This window comes from Harpia harpyja, chromosome 12, assembly GCF_026419915.1.
Source record: "Harpia harpyja isolate bHarHar1 chromosome 12, bHarHar1 primary haplotype, whole genome shotgun sequence".
NCBI lineage: Eukaryota > Metazoa > Chordata > Aves > Accipitriformes > Accipitridae > Harpia > Harpia harpyja.
This window is the reverse complement of record NC_068951.1, coordinates 38,405,760-38,428,826: the sequence shown is the minus strand read 5'-3', so window position 1 is coordinate 38,428,826 and position 23,067 is coordinate 38,405,760. Positions and strand designations below refer to the sequence as shown.

The 23,067-nt window shown below is 39.8% G+C and overlaps 1 protein-coding gene across 6 annotated transcripts in view; it reads left to right on the top strand.

Annotated features, from left to right (window-relative positions):
- Positions 1-23,067, top strand: part of NLGN1 (neuroligin 1) — a 330,463-nt gene that overhangs the window by 12,898 nt on the left and 294,498 nt on the right. For 2 of the 6 annotated variants that reach the window (XM_052804298.1, XM_052804297.1), the window contains exon 3: positions 371-430. The exons of the other annotated variants lie outside the window; for them this stretch is intronic. In XM_052804298.1, coding sequence (XP_052660258.1) covers positions 371-430 — 60 coding nt within the window. The remainder of the gene's footprint in view (positions 1-370; positions 431-23,067) is intronic. 6 annotated transcript variants of the gene reach the window in all.

The window sequence follows — 23,067 nt, the reverse complement described above, 5'->3', positions numbered from 1 at the left end:
CACGTGTACTGGTAGCACGCATGGCTTTCTTTGTTTGCATGCCAGCATATTACATGTATGCATGCTGCTTTTCTGTGTATGCATCTGTCCTTGTTTTTTGGTTTTGGTTTTCCTTCTGTCTACGCTCGTTTTTTTTCTTCCACAGCACGTGTATTTTTAGGTCAAAGTTGGTACCTAATTCTCATTGCCACCCACTGACTTCTGGGAAGATGCATCAACATCTTATCCATTGCATGTGCAGGCACAACAAGTTGAGAATCTTCCGCACCTAATAAAGCAGGTCATATTTAAGTTAGATAGTGGTGTTGCATGCTCCTACTGTCTGTGATGGAGCTCCATGTTATTTTCTAGTCTTCTATTCATTTTTCAGTCAAAAGAATATCCAAGGAATGTGCCAGAAAACCCGGCAAGAAAATTTGTAGAAAAGGAGGTATGTATAAAGTGGACAAAAAAAAAATATGGGGGAAAGATCGAAACCTTGCAAAGGAAGAACGACTAACACAGCTGAAAGAGGCTGATTTGATGATGCTGTGAAGTGAACTGTTAGGGACTGTCTTGTCCTAACGAAGCCGGAAAGGTATTTAAAGAGAGGACCATGTAAAGCAGATGAGAAGATAACATTTGTAGAGCCTGAACTCAGTTGCACCTGATTATCTCTCTTGCACTAGCTCACGCTGACCTTATTGGCAGCTTCTCTGTCTTGGCCTCATGGTGTAGAGGAGTGTCTGTCACTCGTACGTAGATACAGTATGTTGTATATGCATGCACAGGAGGCAGCTCATATGCCTGGGGCCTGGTACTATTACCGTTGAAGTCGCTGGTACGGCTCCACAGCTCTGTATTCAGTCGTATAGCATAATGACTATGAAGTATTGTAGCAAAGCAGAGCTGAAAATCTGCATTGTCTTTCTACGTGATACACCCTATTTTCTTGGAACGGTGTTAACTTTCCTGAAACGTAGATGTGAAACACTTTTTTTCTGTTTACACGCTTCTAAAAGTGAGCGGTGATTTCCTTTATTATGTGATTACAGCTCTCTCTGTAAAGCCGAAAATCTCTTAATAGGGGTGTAGAGAAATGTTAAAATATTGTGACACGGCACTTTGGAAACTAGGCTGCTTTTGGAAGCTTTGGAAACTTGGCTTCTACCCTTCTCGTGTTAGATAGTACAGGAGAATTTGCAGATTTCTTTGTGAACATTTGCAAGTTCCCAATGCAATTGATATGCGATAGAGAAGGTATATTTTGGTACTGATTTAAAGCAGGTATTTGGTACTAGTTTAAAGTACTAATTTTGAACTACTTTACACATTTGTTTTACGTCAAATTATTTTTCTTTACTGTTTTCTTTAAAATGAAGTGTTATTTAATAGCTGGACTACATTTGAATCTAGAATACTTTTTAGGGTAAAGAGTAGTGTGGACATACACGGTTGCCTGTTAGCTGTAATCCATACTTTTTATATCAGTTGCTATGGGTCCCTGTTATTCCAGAACAAATACATTTTAGGAAAGTGTCACGGCAGGAAATTGTTTAGAGTTGGGCAAAGTTCAACTCAGTAAACTCTGTATTAGGTTTTTAAGGCGATGACTAGGCATCTAAATGAAGGTGGCCTTATTTTCCAAGGTTTTTGCTCTTACAGCTCGTACTGACTGTTAGGTGTAGCTAGTTGTTAATTATTAATTGTTAATTGTAGTTGCTCAACGTATGCTTTTTTAGATGTCTAAATCCACTTTCAGTGACTTAAGGCTGAAAATTTGTTTTTAAGGTGTCGGGCTTTGAGGCAACTTTTGAGGTAATGTTTTCTCTATTAGGGAATTTTTGCTCAGTGCTGTAAAAGTACAGTTGTTTAAGCTGGATTCCCAAAGTTGGAAGCAAAGATAAGCAGGGTACTGTGAGCAACGTCACTTCTTCACACATCATTCAAGTTAGAATAACTGCTGTCATTTATATGCATTCAATTAATGTGCAGTGCTGCAGCAGTTATTACGCAGTTCATCAAGCGTGTGTAATTAGCTGAGCAACTTTCACTTCCTATCACCCAGACACTGATTCACAAAGTCATGAAGATGCAGATCTCCATCATTGTTCTCAGAAAGCATCTTTTCCTATGAGAGAATATTTAAAAAAAAAAAAAATCAGAAAAATAGCAAAAATAAAGGGAGGGAAAGCCCAGTAGATGAGAAAGTCATGTTTATTGTCCTGTGAGCCTGAAGGAGAATAAAGAGAGAGTTACTTAAAATTCAGCACGTACCTTTCCAGTTAAATTAGTTGCACACACAGCACAATAAAAAGCAGCAGAAGCTTACCTTTTCCCGTTGACAAGTGCAGAGAGCTCCTGAATACCTTCAGCCTGGGCAGTTGGCATAGGTGTAGTAATCTCTGTTCTCCGAGTAACTCATGCTCTACTCAGCTGTATATGACCGAAGATTGTCCTTGGCTCAGGTTGCCCCCCGTACCTAGTAGTAAAAGGAATCATGTTGTAGAACAAAGTTGCAATAGAATCATAGTAGCTTAGAAACAGCATTGGTTTTGTATGAGAAAGAACAAAGGCCCAATATTCTCTCTTTTGCTGGATTTTTAGGTTGCAGTCATTTCATTACATATAGTGATGAAAATTACTGGAAAGAGAAAATATGAAAATAAGAGGCAGGCTTTTACACGATCTTTTTAATTAATAAAGGATATCTAAATTCGAAGTGACTGAGCCAACAACCGTATGCTATTGTATATATTGTTTGATTCTTTCTTATTACATGAACTAGATTGAATTAGGTAAATAAATTAGTATCTATACTTAATTGTCAGCTGAGGGACATGAGAAGATTCAAGATTTTGAAGAACAGGGAGTAATCTGATGAGAAATGAAAGAAATTCTATCCATGAGTCATGCTAGAGATCGTAACGAGCATTATAACCATTACCACCTGTTGGTGGGATTTGGATATGCACACTGCAGACACTACAAAATGGGAGGCTGGAGTTGGGTGAAAAGGAATGAGACAATATAGCATGCTTTTTGCTAAATATAGATGCCTGTATTTCAGTATACTTCATCTTCATTTTGCTGATTCACTAGATAAAGAAACATCATCTGTTTTTGTGCCTTTTGCTTCAGGTACGTGAAGGTCAGAGGTTACTAATGCTGTGATGGGCATGCATACAAGCAGAAATCTCTCTGTTTGCTAGCGCTGGTTTTGGGAAATCTGTGCAAAGGCATCTAATTAATTTTGTGGGTTTTTTTAGAGGCTAGACTCCGTAATTCTGAATTTTAATAGAACCTAGGTTATATTGTAGGTAACACCATTTTACTGACTGATATTAATTATATTGTTGATTGCAGGGTATTTCCTGAATTTCCTGACAAACTTTTGCATCATTTCTAGGGAATACCTGAGTGGTTTTGCACTCTGTTTGGTATTTCAGATCTCTATTCTACTTTATAGTCAAAGCACAAATATTTTACTTGTGATCCAGAACGTCAGGGTGACTTATCATCATTTAGGAGGACTGTATGTCCTGCTTTAGCTGCATGCCTCTGTTTTTTTAATACTCTATATTAATTTCTTTGCGTTGCAACAGTTTGCACCATGAATTTCCTACTTTAATGACAACTACGTAAAGAAAATTTTAACGTGATCACTAATACGACCACTAAAATACGACGAGGTATTGTGTGTTCTGCACTTGGAATGGTAGTATGCTCTTTCTTATGAACCTGTACTAAAGCCTTCATATTGCCTGAAGATAGCTGAATGTGGAAATGTGAAGGCATAGTTTTTGTAGAGAATATGATGTATGCTCAATGTCATGGAACTAGGCACGTGCAGTTTTGGATACATTAGTATTTGTAGGAGAATTGGGAGTAGAATAAGGAAAGAAATCACTTGATCTTTACTTTTATGTTTAGGAATTATCAGCGGCTAAGAGACCGCCCAGTATCGGTGACTTCTTCACACGTGGATTCTGTTTCTTATTCTAGTCGGTGCAGTGAATAAATTTTAAATGCAAAGAATCATGATCTGAACTACCTCATTTGAGAGCGTAGGATTAGACAGCTCTATTAATATTTATGCCTCCTAATGGGCTACTTGATTTTCAGAGCAAGGCTCCCAACACCATACTTCCTGGGTTATGGCTGTGGTTACTGTGGTCACATAGGAACATATATACATACATACAAATACATTCTTGGAAATGAAACACAAATCACAGTGCTGTAATCTCATCCTGTTTTGATCATTCATTGTTTTCAGTAGAGAATCTGTTACAGCAGTTGTGATTCGTAAATGGCACTGATAACTTTATGGCTTTTAAGCTTAGCAATATGAAATATTTTTTACAAATCTAAGCAGAAATGGAAAGAGTACAGTTTAGCCTGTTACCTTGTGTTTCTCTTGGGTGTTTGCTCCAAGACTCCATTTAGCTACCCTAGAACTGTTTGTTTATCACATTTTGGAAAGGAGGAATTAATGCAACATGTGCAGTTCCTATGGACTTCATTAAATGAAATTCTTTCTGTATACCTGTTTCAGCTCTGAAATCAACCAGAAAAGAACAAGCTGAGACCTGCTAAAATGTGTATTTCCACTGATCAAATATCAGTTTGTCAATCGCGTATCAGATTCTTTTTTTCTAAATATGTAAAGTAGAAAATAATATCAAAGTAGCAGACTTGTAGATGGTATGTTGTCAAAAAATGATTGAAATATTCTATCTCCATGGCCATATAAATGAAAAGTATGAAATGTAAGGTGTGAGCCTCCATCACTGCAGACTGAGCTATGTCAAAATATGTTGCATTGCCAGTAGGCTAAGAACATGCATTTGCAGACCATTACCAGGACTTATGGTGAGTGAGAGGTGCGTCAAAGCCCACAGAGCTACCTTAGTGCATATTTTGGTGTACATCAACCGTTACGAAGGGTGTATATCTTCATTAGGCCACTTTGAAAATTCATAATGAATTATTTGCCTGTAATATATTTGTGTCAGTAGTTGCCCGCACACATTTGAAGTTTTGCCCCCATTCACCTTTTCTGGCTCCTGGCTGAAGAGCCCTCATCCTCATTCTGGCCTCATGAGGCCGGATTTCGTCCCTGCAGTATCAGCAGGCACAAATGTAGCCCATAATCCTGAACTCCAGTGTTATGTATTGAGACACCAAGATTGTTCTATTTTTCTGTTCCTTTTTGAAGCACTGTATTCTTGTTTTCCATTCCTCAGATACCACTGCAGCATTTCCTATTATACTAGTAATACATGGAAGAAGATAATGAAGCAAACATTGTCTTGTACGGACCTTTTCATCCTTTCACAATCTAAAGCTGTTAGTGTCAGTTAGCTGCATTTTTCAAAGTCATGCAGTAGGTTTATGTCATATTTGAAATAAAATAAAATGCTTAAACTCTGATGTACTTTCTACAGTCCTCTTTCTGGGTGAGCCAATGCTTGACAATAGAAAACTTCGCAGACTGCATTTTAAGACTCCAGTCATCTTAAATGCCATCAATGCTGGTCAGAGTCCTCTGTAAATGTCTGGTTGTTCAGGCTCTGAGCTCTTGCTGACCACACAGTCGTCGTGCTGTCATTGCTTTGTTCATATACCTTGACACTGCTTATAGCTCTAACAGGTCTTAAATTCTGATCTAATTCCATTCCTTGTCCATTATTTTACTGCTTGCTTTTCATTTTCTACAGCCTCCCACACACAGGCTCTAAAATAGTACTGTTACCCTGATAATACTAAGTCGGATAAAACTGCTTTGTGCTTCTTCCCCTGGCCTTTCTCGGGTTGGACTAGTTGTACTCAGTAAACAACTGTGGGATGGTTTTCCTTTCAATCTGCTAGTTTCTAATTTATCATTTAAAGCCAGAATGGACAAATATTTAAAAAAAAAAAAAAGCTACATAAGTATATTCGTACATTTTCAGGAGGAGTATTTGAGTAACTAATATGACTTTTGGGCAACTATTATTTTCTGCTTGCTTTTTTGGTCATTTTTTCCCTGTATTGTATTACTATTCCTTTCTCTTCTCTGTGTTCATGCTCTTAATTTCTTTGTTTCCTTATAATACACATGGATACAAATATTTTTAGTGTTCTTTGCATATTTTTTGAAGCTTGAAACATGATGCTTACATGTGTCAAACCGTTCTTAAGGATCATCTCAATTATAATGTTAATAATCTGCTTATAACTTGAATATTGCTCCAGTATAATTTCATTTTTTTTTTCAAATTCTTCTCACTTATAATTCTTTAGCCCTCTTCATTTTTACTTACTTTATGTTGTCAAATTTACATGTCTTCTCTATTTTGATATGTATAGGATTATTAATTATACTGTGCATTCAGAACCCAACTGCTTTAATTAGCTTAACATAAATGAGATTTGTTTTGGGGGTATCAAACCATTTCCTTCTATTTTAATATTAATATCTGTTATTTTACTTTCTCATGCTTGTAATAATGAAGATTTATCCTAAAAAGAAGCAGCGCTGAACAATACGAGGCTAAGGGAAGTGGGACAAAGCTGACTTTAAGCCATGTTTGCGCTTATATTCTAACACATTGCTGGGACCAGAGTGGTCTCTGGCCAGAACTGGAGCCACCTCAGGGCTGCTCTAAGTGAATGCAGAAAATGCAAGACACACGGAAATGGCATAGTGCAGGTGCTGCAGCTGATTTTCCCTTCCAGAGTTTTGTCAAAGTGTTTTGAAACACTTCAGCAGCAACAATAAATCACGTTGCTAATTCCTCTGCTGTGGGAATTCTTTTAATATCCCCTTATGCTATCAGAGCAGTAATCAGCATCTGCCCTGGTAGAGTTTTCTATATGCTTTTTATTGAGGGTGGCTTTTGCCTTTCCTGTTCATACTAATAGTACAGTAAATGCATAGTAAGTTTAGTCTTAAGAACATGTTTGAAGAGAAGGAAAATTATCTGGCTGAAGAATTTCTGGTTCTTCAGCTGATAAAGCTCTGGCAGAAGTTCCTTCATGGAAATACCATTGCCTTGTAAAGGTCTGTCCACCAAGGGAGACGGAGGGAGAATAAATCTTCCGCGGGGTTTCTGCGTTAGCGGGGGTATTGCCAGTAGATTCGACCAAGATGACACATTTGGGGAGAAGATCATAGCCAGTATGACTGGTAAGCTTTAACAGCAGCTGTGCTGGACTGCTGTGCCCTGCAGGAAGGCTCGCGGTCCCGCAGCAGCTGTCAGGGACGACTCTGCACGTGGGCCTTTTCCCAAGTATTTTATGGTGGTCCAGGATCTGTCCCTTTATGTTGCAGAGGAATCAGAATACAGTTTGCATGCTCTTGTGGGCGCTGTTCGCATCTTCCTTCTCTCAATGGTAATTTACAATTCAGTGTCTTGTGAGATGCTGAGCTATCATAGGATTATTAGGTCTGAGCTACATTAATGCCAGTGGGCTTGGAGCAGGCCCTGCAGAAGCGAAGTACTGAGGTTGCTCGATATGATATTTGTTTAAATAATGTTTTTTATCCTTATACTATTTTATAATGTGTGGAAAATCACATATATAGCTTATATAGAGAGAGATAAGCTAGTAAGGCAAAATCTATAGGAGAGAGACAGCCATTTATTATTTGTATTTGTTTTCTGGAAAGCTTCCATTTGTTAAATTTCACCCTTTTTGTAAAGGCCTTCTTTAATTATTAGCTGAAAATCAGGTATTTATGTAATTACCATAATTATATCTACACATCCAGTGTACTTGCAATTATTTCATTAAAAATTGTAATTATTATACAATTATAGGGGATAATGACGTCCTTGTAACATGTTGCAGAAGCCCTAATTAAATAGTGGCATAAATGAATTGGAAGTGATTTTGAAGTTTTGAATATTGTTTTATCAGAAATATCAGAAGTGATTCATCCACATTATGAACTGGCAGTAAAACCCCTCCAAAGTTATTTTGAGAAAAGATTTTGCAGAGCTCATGGAAAAGGATTTGTCTCTATTGCCTTTCTGTCTTTACTTTCTGTTCTCTATATTCTTACACCTAAAAACTGTCTGCAGATTTTTAATGGAAAGGTGCATTGTGTAAGAAGAAGATTGCACAGCTTGCTGAATCTTTCTAGAAGGCTCAGCCCAGAGCAAATAGGATCTACATGCAAGCACAGTCTGTACTTAGACATCCTTCTTCTATACAGAGGGAAAAAAAAAAAGCTCCACTAAATATAAGGAAGTTTTCATTACATGCTGAGTTTCAGTGATCTGCTTATATATTGGAATGTCCAAATAATGCCACTCCAGGTGTTGGGGAAGGAGAAAAAAAATTCCTCTTGTAGCACAGATCCATGTGATGCTCCAAGAAAAGGAGTTGAACTAAGCAGCGTGGATACAGAGGAACCCTGTGGAGCGTCTCCCTTTCTCCCCTCCAGAGTGGGTGGGGAATGACAGGCAAGGATAATATATGCCAGAATCTACCAAAACCTCAGGATCACAGATTTCTCGTTCTCTTTCATGTCAACATTCTGTAGTGTACAGATGATCTCTCTTCTCTCCCTTCAGTTAATTTTAAAAGTCATTGAAAATGGCAGTAAGGCATATAAAATTTTTAGGCTTATTTTATCATTCTGGTTTTTTACATCTAATATAGCATGTTCTTAACTGATGGGTATGTAACAGCATCCCTATGGCATGACTGGCAACCATGCAGCCACCCTTACCGTGACATCCGCCTCGGTTCTGCTTCTAAAGACAGCAGCCCGCTGTCGGGCTGAGGCTCTGGGCAGACTGGAGCTATGTACGAACCAGCTGGAGGGGCCTCCCATCTCTCTTGCTTACCTCCCACCTACCAGCTGGGGCTCCTCCTCCAGTCTTTGCTCCCAGTTTTGTTAGGGGAATGACTCATGCACATTCTTCCCAGTTACTTCGGATGCATTCAGGCAGACCTGAACAAACCTCCCGTTTAATTCACGTCAGCTCGTTTTTGCTCAAGCCTGATTAAGGAGGGTTTGCAGGGTCTGCTCTAATGCAGAATTTTGATGTCCCACAAAAGGATGGGAACAAAGCTGCAAGAAGCAGGAGATCCTGGAGGCAGCAATAATGTCCTACCGTGCCTCAAGATGAAGAAAGACCATCCATCCGTGGCCTGGAGAAGAGCTCCCTGTTTCTACCATCTCGTGTCTAGGTTCCTTGCTGAGGCAGCCCATACAAGAACCAATTTGCTCATGCTGCTGCGGTGCTTTTCTAAGGACTTGCTGCCCTTTAACCAGAAGCTGAGCACCGCCGTTGTTGTCAAGCTCCCTTCCAGTGCCCTGGCAGGTATTTTTTTAGTTTCTGCCAACGCTACTCTCTGCTTTTCAGTCTTTAATATATTAGTATTAACGTAGTGAACAGGCAAACAGAACATACCATTCACCAGCTGGATCTAGCTGAACAGATGAGAATTTAGTCTCTCAGAATCCTCATTCCCAAAGCAATAGTTTTAATAAGATGGACCCAGCGGTAAGGGAGTACGAAACATGCATTTATCTGTGTATGTGTGTATACATATATGGTCATAAACAGATTTGAAAGCTCAAAGGAAAGCTAGTACGATTTGTCTTGATTGCAAAATTGATATTGATTCATATGTTTTCATATTTATTTTAAAGTGCCCAAAAGAATTTGGACTTTTTTTAAAGTTTGAACTTAGTTGCTGAAGGCCAGATCTAAGATACTTACGTGAGCCAAACAGAAGATTTTGCACATCTACCTGCTCCAAGACTGCTTTTGTTAATGGTAGCCCCCGTGATCTATATAGCAATTTGGATCCATGAAATATTGCTGTATGTGGCTGTTGTAGAGGCAGGTTTATTTTGGGAAATTTCAGAAGAAATCATCAGGCTGTAAACCTGTTTTAAAATCTTAGTCCTTTCCCTGTTTCTCTATGATGCTAAACTCGGACGAAGTAGCTCTCCGTATGCATCAATTAACAGCTGTGCTATGTGGAACAGGAAAGAGAATTAAGTTTGTTTTCTACACTTTTCAGTCATTAACTGAGCCATTTGTTAATGACAAATGGATTACTTTTGCTGGAAACAGTAACTTTTGAAACAAAAAATAATTGCTATACTTAAGTGCCGAAGCACCTGCAGTCTCTTTTATATGAAGTCTCCATAGATGAAGTCTCACGTAAAGGAAGAAACAAAAGATGTATCGATTGTCTTTTCTTGAAAGTGCCATGAAACCCTTGATTAACTGGCAATTCTTGCAGCGTTGCAGTTGCAGTTCAAGTATTGAAGGTATTACCTGGCCGAAAGCACGTTATGATACCAGATCGTGGGAAACGGGTGCTTGAGTTTTATAGAGACAGGGATGATTGCTGAAGAGGTCACAGCAAAAGTCCCCCCTCCCCGGTCCTGAATCTGGGCCTGTTAGCAGAAATCCCTCGCATCCCCTTCTGTGTGCATTATATTCTGTGTCGTTCACACGCGAAAGAGAACATTGCCCCTTGAACTGTGAAAGAGTCATGTGTTTTTGACAGGCTTGATTTTGTTTCTTTTCCCGACGACTTTGAAAGATGGCTGCCAAAATGTGGTTAGGCACGAGAGGGGCGTTTGCTTGCGGAGGTGAGCTGGGAGACAGAAGATGAGCTGAAAGAAGCAGGAAGGGGATTTGACAGCAAAGAAGGCTCCTGACACACACGGTGAAGCAGGTGTACGCTGCCAGGCAGTGTGCAGACCAAGCACAGAAAATGGGATTAAAAGGCTCTCTCCCTCTAGGCAAAATAAGACCAAGAAGAAGGCAGCGCACAATTCCACCCTGCAGTTTTAAGTGGCAGAAACTATTCTTCTCTCCAGAGTTTGCTAACGTATATTAGTTGCTGTTTTTCTGCCCGGAGCTTTGACATACTCAACTGCAAGCTACTTTGGGCGAGTATCGGCACAACAAACAAGCAGCAGTCAGATGAGAGAGGAAGAAACAAGTGATTCACCAGAAATGCTCCGTATCCCTTCCACACTTGGTATTTGCACTGTGCGAGCGGTCTGGCTGTCACCCCTCTCTGTCCAGCACCTGGGCGTGCGTTAGAGGACGTGCCACAAAGCAGGTTTGACCTAAGGTAGAGCAAAAGCTAGCCCTTAATATCGCTCGATTAAAAATAGATAAACTCAGCAGTAAGCTGGCTTTTGGCCTGTTGTTTGAATTATGAATATTCTTCTAAATGCTGTCACTTCCTTAAAGAAGTACAGTGGTTTCTTTTGAATTTTAAGTGACTTTGGATTGAAACTCTGTGTGAGTGATTATCTGGCTCAGTGAATACTGTTGTTATTATTAGCAATTTGGGGGTGTTAACCTCTTCACTGCTGAAATCTCTAAGTCTAGCATGACATTGTACCGGCACTCAGGAACTAGAAAGGTTAAGAAGCCATTGAAACACATTCAGGAAATGTCATAATTTTCAGGCTGATGAAGTGCTAGCCTGGAAGAGAACAAAGAAGCGATAATAATAATTACATTTACTTTATGCTTGTGAAGAAGACAGTTTGAAGGAGAGCAGGCCATAGACGGTAGCTCATTTTTGGTTCTGCCCCCATTAGTTATGTCAAACTCCTGTTTTACTTCTGTAACCCCAGAAGCGTGCTGTTTAAATGGAGCTTGGTTGCAGAGGGATGATTTGACACAAAGCCAGCTGTCCCTTTCCAGTCATTCTGGACCTCACTAGCCTTTTCCCGTTCCCTCCCTCCTCCCCTGGCTAAGCAGCATCTGGCCCTCTCCCTCTGGTGAACTTGTGTGACTCTATTTCAAGTATAGATTTAGTTATTAAATCTGGAGATAAAGTATGGATCTGTTCCAGTAATCAGATACTACAGTGATTAGAGCCATAGAAGTACTTGGAGAGATCAATTAGATTAGATTATCAAATCATTATAAGCAAACTCTTAAAGACAAAGCAATAGAAAGTAATCTTGTGTCACTGTATTTCTGTAGAGAATATTTATACTCTCTTATTGTTTGTTTGCCTCTATTTTATTTACATGTGCTAAGACTGCAGTGGCATCAAGCCTTGTGCTAAGAACTGGGCTGGAGGACAGAATAAACCAATTTCTACAGTAAAGCTCTCTGTGATGCTGGTCATAGGCTAAAGGACATTATTGCTTGTACTCTAGGTGAAAAAATACATGCATATGGAAATCTTACTTTATAAAGCAGTTGGGCAGTTTCTTGGGGGAGCTTATTTCAGATCTCTGGGGTTAGGCAGGAAGCCTTCTGCTCTCTTGCCAGCCTTTTATTCTCTCTCATCTCATTCTGTATTTATTATTTTGGCTGTGGAATCTTATTTGAACTACTTTTATTGCATAAACCTAGTGTTATGAACCAACGCTAGCTAATTCAGATGAAGGTTTGTGATTCATTCTTTAGTAGTTTGTTTTCAGGGCTCCTGTGAAAACGGTTTTCCAGTGTGTAATAGCCATTCGGGTCAGTCCTAAGCCTTGAAGTTGTGTTTTCTACAGCCTGCAGTGTTTTTTCTTAACGTGTGTGTGTGCGTGTATATATATATGAGCTTTTCTTTATTAATATATATTTTAGTAAGTACTCCAGCTAATGCTAATATACTGTTTTCATGAGAGAATTGGCAGAATGGTATACATCAAAGGCAACAATTAGTGTTTTCTCATTTGACTTGTTCAGCCTATTAGGTTGTTAAATTTTGCATAGAAAATCATTAGCATGTTTAATTTGGGAAGGAAGCTCTTGGAAGAGGAGTTGTGGACGTAAATCAATCAGTGAGCAGGCTCTCATACAGTACTACAACAGCAGCTAGAGCTCTGAAATACCGTGAAATATTTTCCCCTATTATTAACTGTAAATGCAAAGAGGTGAAAAAACTGCAGGATTATCACCGGCTTAGGAGTTAACGAAGAAGCTTCTGAAGGTTTGGTCCAATATTAAAATCTAGAGCAAGATTGTATCACATTCTTTTCTTCCCGAATACTGGCATAGAAGTGCAGGTTTGCAGCTCTTCTTTCAATGAGGGTGAAGGACATCCAAGTCAGGCTTGACATAACATAGGTCACGGTTTGTTCTTTTTTCTTTCCCTAAAACTAGTTCAAGAACTGTTGCATCGCAGGTGATGTTGCGACTGTTACGACTGTTGCTCACTGCTTCAGAATTAGCTGAAGTTGAAAAAGTGACAGAAAAAACTCCGAAGTGCCTTTTCCCCCATCTTTATTGGGAGCATGTGACCTGACATTCTGGCAATTTAGAAAGAGTTATCTGGTATTAAATAAATTCAAAAAGGCTTTGATTTTGACCAATTAAAGTCAAAGAGGAAAGGTCAGAAATCAACACCAAAATAGAACAAATATTAACTAAATATTCCATCATACAGCAGCTAATCAGGGCTTTTGTGTGCCCTGCTGTGCCAATATCTATTCAGAAGCTAGTCATTATGTCTCTGTTCTAAAAGAGAACTAATTTTGAAGACTTCTCTGCACTAAAATCAAGTAATTTACTGCCCTTTTTGCTCTGTTTTTATGATGTTTTGCCTGATTAAACATTCAGTGCTAGACATAGTGGCTTCTGGTTTTGTCCCTGCACTTTTCAGGTTCAAATTTCTTTGAGTGCAGTTACTATTCGTTGGTGCCAAAGTATTTGATTGCCTTCATAAACTAGGATATTAAGCGGCAAAACTGATGCAAGCATCAGGATTACATTATTGATTAGTTTGAAGGCACAAAAATCCATGAAGTCCTTTCCATTGGGGTCCAGTGGAAAGCGCCTGTACCCATTTGCACTCAGTGGGTAAATTTGTGGCCACGTAAAAGTCAATCGTGAAATTCAAATCACGTTTTACAAGACCAGGCCAAAATTCCCATCTCTAAAAGATGAACAGACAGAGAGGGATACAGGGATTTGAATGTTCGGTAGATTTTGAAAATTTTGCCTGAGGTACATAAATATCTTTTCCCTTTCTTTGTTCTTTTTTTCTCCATTCTTATTTTCTTGAAATAATTTCATTCCTGTCTTGTATCATAGCCTCTCCTATAATAACAAATCTGTTTCACCTTTTTCTGTACTTCTCTGTTTCCTGCTCTCATAGTCTTATTGTGTCCGATTTGTCTTTACTTCACGTTTCCACGTCCTTTTTTTTTTTTTTTCATTTTAGAAACATTTACTACTTCTTTAAGGCTACAAAATAAGCTATTCATTTGCCACTATATCCTTTAATTTTTTCCTTTGCATTGGAGATGGAGAAACTAGGACAAAAGAGTGGACTTCTGCAAAGTCACACACAGAGAGGGAAAGAGACTGCATATCATTGTGGAGCTGGAATTAAAACATCCCATCCTTTTTATTGCATGTTTATATTTTGGGGCTGGGCTGTTTATGATGCTCCTGGGCTGCTTTTATGGTTTATGTAGCTGAAGCAATGCTTCTTGTCTTTAATTCCTGCACAACTTAATCCTGATCTTTCTTAAGTGCAAGTATTTGTCAGTCAGTTACCCCCTGTAGGGGTGAGAATCACGTCTTATCTTAGCCCATGAAATATTTTCTGCCTCCCACTTGTCTTGCTGCCTTACAGCCTCCAAATAGGGAAAAAGAAAGGGTTGCTGCAGCTTTTATTAATTATTTACGTGCTGTTATCAAACATTCCTAGAGTGCCATAAATATAGAGGCTTTAGTTCAAACTTGGAGAAAACAAGTTCCCTGCTCTAGAGAATTTACAGTGAAGAAAAGACAACAGAGGCGAAGATATAAAGCCTGTGGATGTAGTAAAGTAGTGCAGAATACGGGAGTTTTGATAAGAAGGAATTGCCATAATACATGGTGTGAAGGAGAAAGAGAGCAAGAGTGCTTGGATGCATGCATGGAGTGCCCGAAGAGGAGAAAGAGGCAGCAGTAAAAGTCAGTAACAAATAACGTACAGGGATTACAAGGAAAGCAAAAGGATTGACCTGATTTGTGTGTTTACCACTCAGCGTCTTAGTGGTGCCCTTTCAGCTCCTGAATATAATCATTTAACTCGATGGGTGGCAGAGGCAAGTGCATGTTTCAAATGGAGACCGACATGCTCGAACAGGTCTCTCTCTCCGCCATGGCTAGCTCACGTGTGCGCCAGTTAGTGACTGTTTCCGAAAGTCATCTGAAACCATGGGAAATGGCCCCTTCAGAAGAATTAATGACATATTCAGCCCCTAGCACAGGGCTTTCTTTGGGCCCATGAGAGTAGCTGCTGTATTTCTGTCCTTCCCAGAGGCAGCAGTGGGATGGCAAAGTGCTGCATCCGATGCGTGCTGAAGCTGGTTTTGAACTCGGTCCCTAACCTCCTGTAGAACCGTTATAATTTTCTCTTTTTTTTTTCTAATACAATTTTATTTTTAGATGCACGAAAGGATAAGCACAAAGAGTGAAGTGTATATCAGCAACACAGAGTAACCAGAGGTGAATAGGCTAGACTTAGCTTACAGAAATCCACAGACGCTGACGTTATTTCCCAGTGACTTTGTTACGGTATTACACATTGTGTGGCAGTGTACGTTGTATGGTAGTGTGCAGCTGTCCCATGTGGTACAGCTGCTGCTATGGAGATCACTTGAAATAATGGAGTATTAAATGGCATAATCTATGATAGAGTAATCGGCCATAGCATAAAAAAAAAAGCCATGTTAAAACAATACAAATTGTTGCCTAGAAAAAACAACGCGTCTGGGTGCGATACTGTCTCACCTTGTTCTCCTCAGTGCAAAGGGCTGCTCTGAATCACTTCTGACCACGTTACCAGGGCATCGCTTCTTTTCTGCTCAAATGCTGTTCATTGTACTGAAGAGCTGCGGAGTATATTCAGAGACTCAATCTGCACGTATTTAAGGCCCTCACTTAAGCATGCTCCCAAGCAGACCAGTTGTGGAACCTGGGCTTATCCAGGGGTAGTTCAAGGTAGTCATTAATTTAAAGATTTGCCAGGTGGCAACATTGCCATATACTGTTATAGGAGCAGGATTTGTCCCATAGTTTGCTGAAACTGGAAGGCTGACTCCTAGGGACGATAAAGCCACTGGACGTTGCTTTGGGAGTTTAAAGTGGTTGTAAAATTTCTGTAAGTCTAGTTATAATGTTGTTATAAAATAGGCATAATTGTACTCACCGTATGAATTCTGAGCAAGACGAATGTGCGGTCGTGTGATTTCGCCCTGGGCAAAAAAGACATTGCTGTTGGCCGCCTTTTCTTGCAGTTGCATTTATTTGCTTATTTACTGTAACTTTCTTTTCGCTAACTTTAAGAGGGAGCATTTTAAGGTACAGGTGTGTAGTATATGCATCTAAGCCTGTGGACAAAAAGATCAGCCAAAAGCTATACACGGGAATGAATACATAATCAACAACCTTGTACTTGCCTGTTTTAACAAAATAGCATTAAAGAACAGAACATTTGACTGTAATGTAAGTTGCAGTTACTTCCCTGCCAGGGTAGCAATCCTCTTGAGGCTGTCATCTATTGCAACTTGAGCGATTGCTAATTGCTTTTATGAAAGCACCAGCTTCAATTATATTTTTAGTGTGTCACCTGTACAGCTTTATATTTGCACGTATTTAGAAAGGCATTCATGCAACACTGAAAAAATTAGGAGACAATCCTACAAAACTTAGGTTCACATTTGAATTGTAGCATTAAACACACTGAAGCCACGGAACAAACTGTATTGTACCTATCACGCTTTCAGTTCGGAAAAGTGGGAAGAATGCAGTGCTTCGCTAGCTGTGAACACTGCCCACACCTCCTTTTGATCTTCTGGGTTTGCACTTGGCACCGATGAAATGCAGCTCCCCAGAGCAAGTGCTTATTATTTGTTAGCTGCTTTTGGTGCGAGACGTCACAGATCCAGCAACACGCCCGAAATGCTGACTGTTCAAGCAGATGGTAAGTGCTTAGCGGTTTTATAGGAAAAGCTGATGTCCCCGATAACTGACTTTACTGAAAGTAGAGAGGGCCTTAACAACCAACACATCTGGGGTTCACCTTGAGCTTTGCAGAAATTCAGATTTGGATCCAGACTGTCTGGCTTGTGCCAATGCCTCCTTCAAAAAAGAGATAATTAAAATGACTTTTATGTCTTCCTTGGACTCACCATGTCATTTGTTCTGGCAGCAAATGCGACAAAATTACTGTACTTATTTTAAGTTTTCTATGTTATCTTAATGGCCCAGAAATTTTTAAAAGGAGGTTGAGATTGCGTGGAATACAGTGACAGCTGCATTAATGCCAGTGTTTCTATGAGCAAGGCTTTCCAATATCCATACCCATTTTGTGGTCTGCGGTAGGCAGGATTGAACTGCTTTATCGTTTTGCTCTCTTTTAGTGAATCAGAGTAATTCCTCACAGTAATAAAACAGAGACCTGAATTAGCAAAAATCTGATCCCTAATTGACCTTATCTTGCTGCCAGTCTGATGTAATCCAGATTCTGACGTGATCTTGCCCTCCTTTATTGTGAATAGTGAAAGAACACTCTCATTGATTAAAAACCTCAGTTTTCTTAATAAAAAAATAAATTAAAAACAAAGCATCTCTTTCAGGCATTTTCCGCTTTGGGAATATGTTTTATTGGTTTCCACAATTAAAATTACTAGCCATTTTTAAATTGAATATGTTGCTGATATGACTCTGCATTCTTGGATACATCTGTGTCTTTGTGCATAACGCAGTGTCTACAGCGGTAAAATTCTGCTCCAAGAGCAGTATAGCAGCTAAAAACTCTGGTACCTAACAGTTTCGGGAGGCAGATGTAGGTTTTCTTTCTCCCCCCCCCCCCCCCCCCCCGCTTTTTAAAGCAGGAAGAAGGAACTGTGTTACGTATTTTTAACGGAATGGTATTCAGATTAAGTAATTACAAGACAGACTCGTAGTAACCTACTGATTACTTTGTGCTTGCGAGTTACCCTTGTAGTAGCTGATATCATTGGTAAAATGGTGATACAGAAAATACATGTTGTTTATTAAAGAACTATTGCTAGATGAAGTTAAGATGAATTTTTAGGTTTTGTAAATCAAAGCAGTATAAAAATAAAAGCTAAGAGTACATTTTAGGGATTTTCAATCCTATTAATATTTATTAAACTACAGTTCTTTAGATTTCTGTATCTCAGATACTCTGTCATGTAATAACACAGGGTTGTCTGAGACAAAAATTAACTTGGACTCAACTGAAATCAAAGTGAACCGATTTCTTCTTTTTCATTCCTCTGACAGAAATGCATAAAGTAGAAAAGTCAGAAAAACATAATAAGTAGATTTGAAAAGTACTTGCTACTTTATACATCATGGACAGTTTTAGAAATAAAGATGTGCAAAGTTCTTAAAAAAAAAAAAAAGAGAAAAACCCTATTTAATCCTTTATTACTATAAAAATTTAATAGCAATGCAACACTGAGGATTACAGTCCAGCCTTCAGAAGTGCTTCTGCCATGTTGTATCAGTTTTCTTGTCCACATCCTCTGTACTGTTCTGGACCATAGTTTATGGTACACTAGATTTTTCAGGGAAAGCAAATAATGCTCACTTCTGCGTAGCAATTGCAGGGAAAGGGAAGGCAGAATTTCCTTGCTGGCTGTAGTGGTGTTTTACCACCGGTGAGGCAAGCAGGTATTATATATCAACACAAACGCATTCTGTATTTATTTGGTTAGATCTATATATTAGTATACATGTATCTTTTAGCGGTTTTATTATGGTAATTTGAGGTCTGTTGGCTGAAGAGCCTAATATAAGTACTAAAAAGTAGTTACACATATGATTTGGAAGAAAGAGAAAAAATGGAAATGATTTTCTTCATGTGTGTAAAAACGGTTGAAAGGTTTGGAAATTTAATCTTCTTAAATTTATTTTTGCTTATCTTGGGCAGAGGGGAATATTTGATTTAGCTAATCCCAGAGCTTTAGGGGTCTTTTTAGGGGTCACGAAAAAATACCTCAGTTATCTACATTGGAGTCCTACCTTTAAGTAAGAGAATAGGACTTAGGTTGTCTAAAATATTTTTTGTTCTTAGTATTCTCCCTTTCAGAAGTTAAATTTGACTCTCTGACTGCCTCTGAGTTGATAAAATTTCTCATTTTCCTGGCTGCTGTAGGCTTTTCCTGGCCCACATTTCTAATGTAAAAGACAACAAGATGAGCTTGTGTATTTTGAAACTGTTTTGGAAACTAAAGTAAACTTTTTGTCGTATATAACAGAGGGGAAAAAAGGGCACACCCTGTTTGTTTCTTTTCTTCCCCTCTGCAGGTCATCTTTAAACTGACTCTGCCTCTTCATATTTCTTTTTAGAATGAAAAATTCGGGCATAAATCACAAGGAACATTACGGCAGAAACACTGCCAAAAGAAGTTGTCATTTAAAGTGGAAAATCCAACTGAAGCTTAAGTGTAGGTAGCAGCAAACTGTAATGTAAAGTTAAAGACTAGAGTGGAAGGCAGCCTCCTTCTTTGAACAATAACCATAAATATTTACACTTCCAAAACAATTAATAATTCATGACACACAGCAGTCATGGAACATACTGTGTTGATGCTGTACGGCTGGTGTTTTTTTGTTTTTTTTTTTTGAAAAAAGCAACACCTTTAATCCCAGGGTGCTTTGTGAAGCAGTTTTCACTCGCAGCAGATTGACTAACGTCGCGTCCCACTGCGGCCGGGCCATGGGTGGCAGCTGGTACTGGGTAGTGTCCGTGGCTCCTGTTTGCCTTCCTGTTGTGGCATACGGCTTCTCCCCAGATTTATTACAGGTACTGGTGGTAGGGATTCCTACAGATAGAGTTGCTTCACCCATTTGCTTGTTTTTCTTAGTTTAAGTTTGAGAAATTAAAGTCATCTATGCTGGTATCCTCTTCAGGCTGAATTTTGTGGGAAAAGCTCAGTGAAGACCTCGTAGCTGTTTGCCAAGAGAAGGTAGAAATGCCCTGTTTTGTCTTGGGAAGAAAGTTGTTGCAGCTGTTTGACGGAGGACCTGTGTTCCCCCTTGCTCCGAAGCAGGCATGGGGTAGATGTGAGCATGTAATTATAAGACTCCAGGCTGTTTCATCAGGCATTTGCATAAGAAGCCAAATTAGATTAGTTTTAACTTAATTCTGGTGTTTCCTAACCTCCCAGTCTTTGACTCGGCAACCTTAATGTTATTTTAATATAGTTTCTTGAGATTAATACAGACAAAGAGGCCCCATAGGTCCTATAAATCTCATAACCACGTGGAAAATCTAACGTGAGACGTTTCTAAGAAAGAACAGGAAAATGCATGTTCCTATGGAAATGAGAAAATGTCTCTTTATGGTGGCTTTCAGAAAAACTCCTGTAAACTACCACAAAAAGAGGGTGAATTCTTCATCCCTTTGAAATCAAAGGGATTTGCTTGAGAGTTTATGTGATTAGCACAGAAAAGATATCTGCTGCAGCAGAGGCAGAAGGATTTTTTTAAGAAGCCTTTAAAGTGACATAGTGAACTATTAAATTTTGTAGATTTCTATAGTAATATTCTGTAGGATCCCATCATGTTTCTCACAGCAGAAAATTCACTTTTTAAGTATGCTTATTTGCATTATTTATAATCCAAAGATAAAATTCAGACTGTTTCTTTCAAAAAAATTTTATCGTTTTCCCGTGTTGTTGCCTGAGTAGTACTGCGTGTTCACGTAAATTCTGGGGTGGTGTACTGGAGCAGAGGTAGTTACGTTTCCTTACAGCTGATATTAACGTTGGATTAAGCAAGCCACAGTAAGAATTATCTACTTGATCTTCCACAATTAAGCATTAGTCTGGTTTAAAGCTTTAAAGTATCAGACAGTACGGCAGCGCAAGTTCTAATTAGCATTGTAGCTAATGCATATATTGGTGTTCATGTGAAATAAACATGCCAAAGAGCATAATACATGTATTATTTTAATGCTTGTGGGGTTTATTGTGAAATTAATTACAACTCAGGATGACAAAAGAGTTATGTAGATGTTGTTCTTATTAATTAAAGCAAAATACACCAATAAATTGATTTTTTCCTCCGTTATAAGAATGGAAAGTCAGAAAGGACTTGCTGCCCTCACCTTGGCCCCTGTTTGAGATTACAGAAAAAAATACCTTGAGCTACTTTAATTTGCCTCCTTTTTCCCAAATTTTTGGCTTTACCTTTTCAAGGCGTTTTCAGCAATCGCAAAGCTTAGAAATACATTAGCTGAAATTTTCACGTAGCTTTGGCTTCAGAAGGCTTAAAGAATGACATGACATACAGTGAGGTTTGTGATTTACAAATAACGTGTGAGCGTTAGCGTGACAGTGATAATCTGTCACTGCAAGGGTACGGCCCGCGCTTTTCCTGGGCCCGTGATGGCCCTTGGGTTTCATCCAGCTTTTTGGGACGACGCTTTTTCCCCAGGGGAGTTTTAAATGGATCGTTACATTTTCCTGGTCTCTGGCCCAGAGCGGGGAACCCCCCTGTTACAGGGAGGCAGCAGGTATCTCCTCGGCGTGACTGCCCGAGTGCCTGCGTGGACAGGTTTATTGCAGCAAATACTTCTCTCTCACCTTAGCCGGAGAAATAGTCGCTCGTATTGCGAGTTATATTAGAGAAGCATCCCCCTTTGGCTGTAAAATCTCCATCCCTTCCTCCTCTCGCTCCCTTTCGTCCCTTCCCCCCAGCAAAAAGCACATCCTACGGCAGCAGAACCAGCAGCGTGATTTCAAGTACAGAACTGTACAAGAGAGAAAGGAGGTTAAAAGCTCTTAAAACATATGGCGTGCTTTGGCTTAATAGGAAGTAGGTGGCAATCTCCACAGGGATGCAGCATGCTTTTTTGAAGCATTTGTTTCCCAAATACCTTTTTATGATTTTTCCAGCACAGACATGCAGTAAGTGAACGTAACTAGAGTATCTGCTGTGGTGTAATACGCGCCTTCTGCAAATGTGACAGTGATGAGTTTAAGGAAAGAGGAGGTGGCAACAAAAACAAAGACAGAAAGTGCTGTAAGGACTATGTAGAAATTAAACGCAGGTGCCATTTAGGGTATTGCTGTAGAGCCTGCTGATACTGTTTACTTCCCTGCTGAGGTAGAAATCTTTCTCCGCTAAAAGCCTTCACAAGAGCGCTGAGGATATCCCCGTGCAACAGCGTATTACAGGACACACATTTGAGAGGAAAACTGTTAAAGCCACCTCTTAGTTTTATTGAATTATTACCGCTCTGAGAGAAAATACACTTTAGGAAAAACCCAGCTGTTAAACGTAGCGCTTCTGGAGCGAGCGTGTTTACTTCAGCGTGGCATTTAAAAAGTATTTATCCCAAAATCAAACCGCAAAAGCTCCAGCACTGGCTGTAAGAAACAGATTTACAGACCTGGGTTACTTCTCCTGCAAGAGCTGGCTTTGAGGGCGCTTTCTTCAGCAGGGAGAGAGCGGCTGCGGCCGACCCGGCGAGGGGGCAGGCGGGGGGGTCCCCGCGGCAGGACCTGCCCCCACGGTGGGTGTCAACGGGGGGAGGCTGAGCTCGCCGGGGCTGGCAAGGAGCACTGCAGGAGCAGCGGGCACAGGCTAAATTACAGGTTAGAGATGGCCGAGTAGCTCGTTTCCATCTCTTCCCTTAACCTCCTCGTCTCCCTCTCCTTCTCCTCCTCTCCCTCCATCCCCGTTGCCTCACTCGCTCGCTCACTCTCCCTGCAGTATGTGTTACGGGTGCTGAGGCAGGATCACAAAGCCTTGAGCATCCCGTGGCAGTTCGTAGAGCACTGTGGCGATTTATTTTTCGTTTATTACACAAAAAAAGGACTCCCATTTCCCTACGCTCTGTCTGCACGCAGCTTCTGTTCCTCAGGATACAAAGGGAGAAAATGGAGTGTGTTCCTATAAAAAGTAGGTAGAAATTTTAACCATTGTCTAGAAGGCCTCACAATATTGTGACTGCCGTGGCAGGTGAATAATGAGCCACTATGCCGGGCTTCCAGCTAAATGGGGCTTTGTCCCGTCTACGCGGCAAAGGCATCCAGAAGAATGCAGAGCAGTTTTCCAGTATACAATGAATCACTCAGTGAGGCCAAGTGACACTCTGCGAACACTCGTCCCAGATATTACAGCT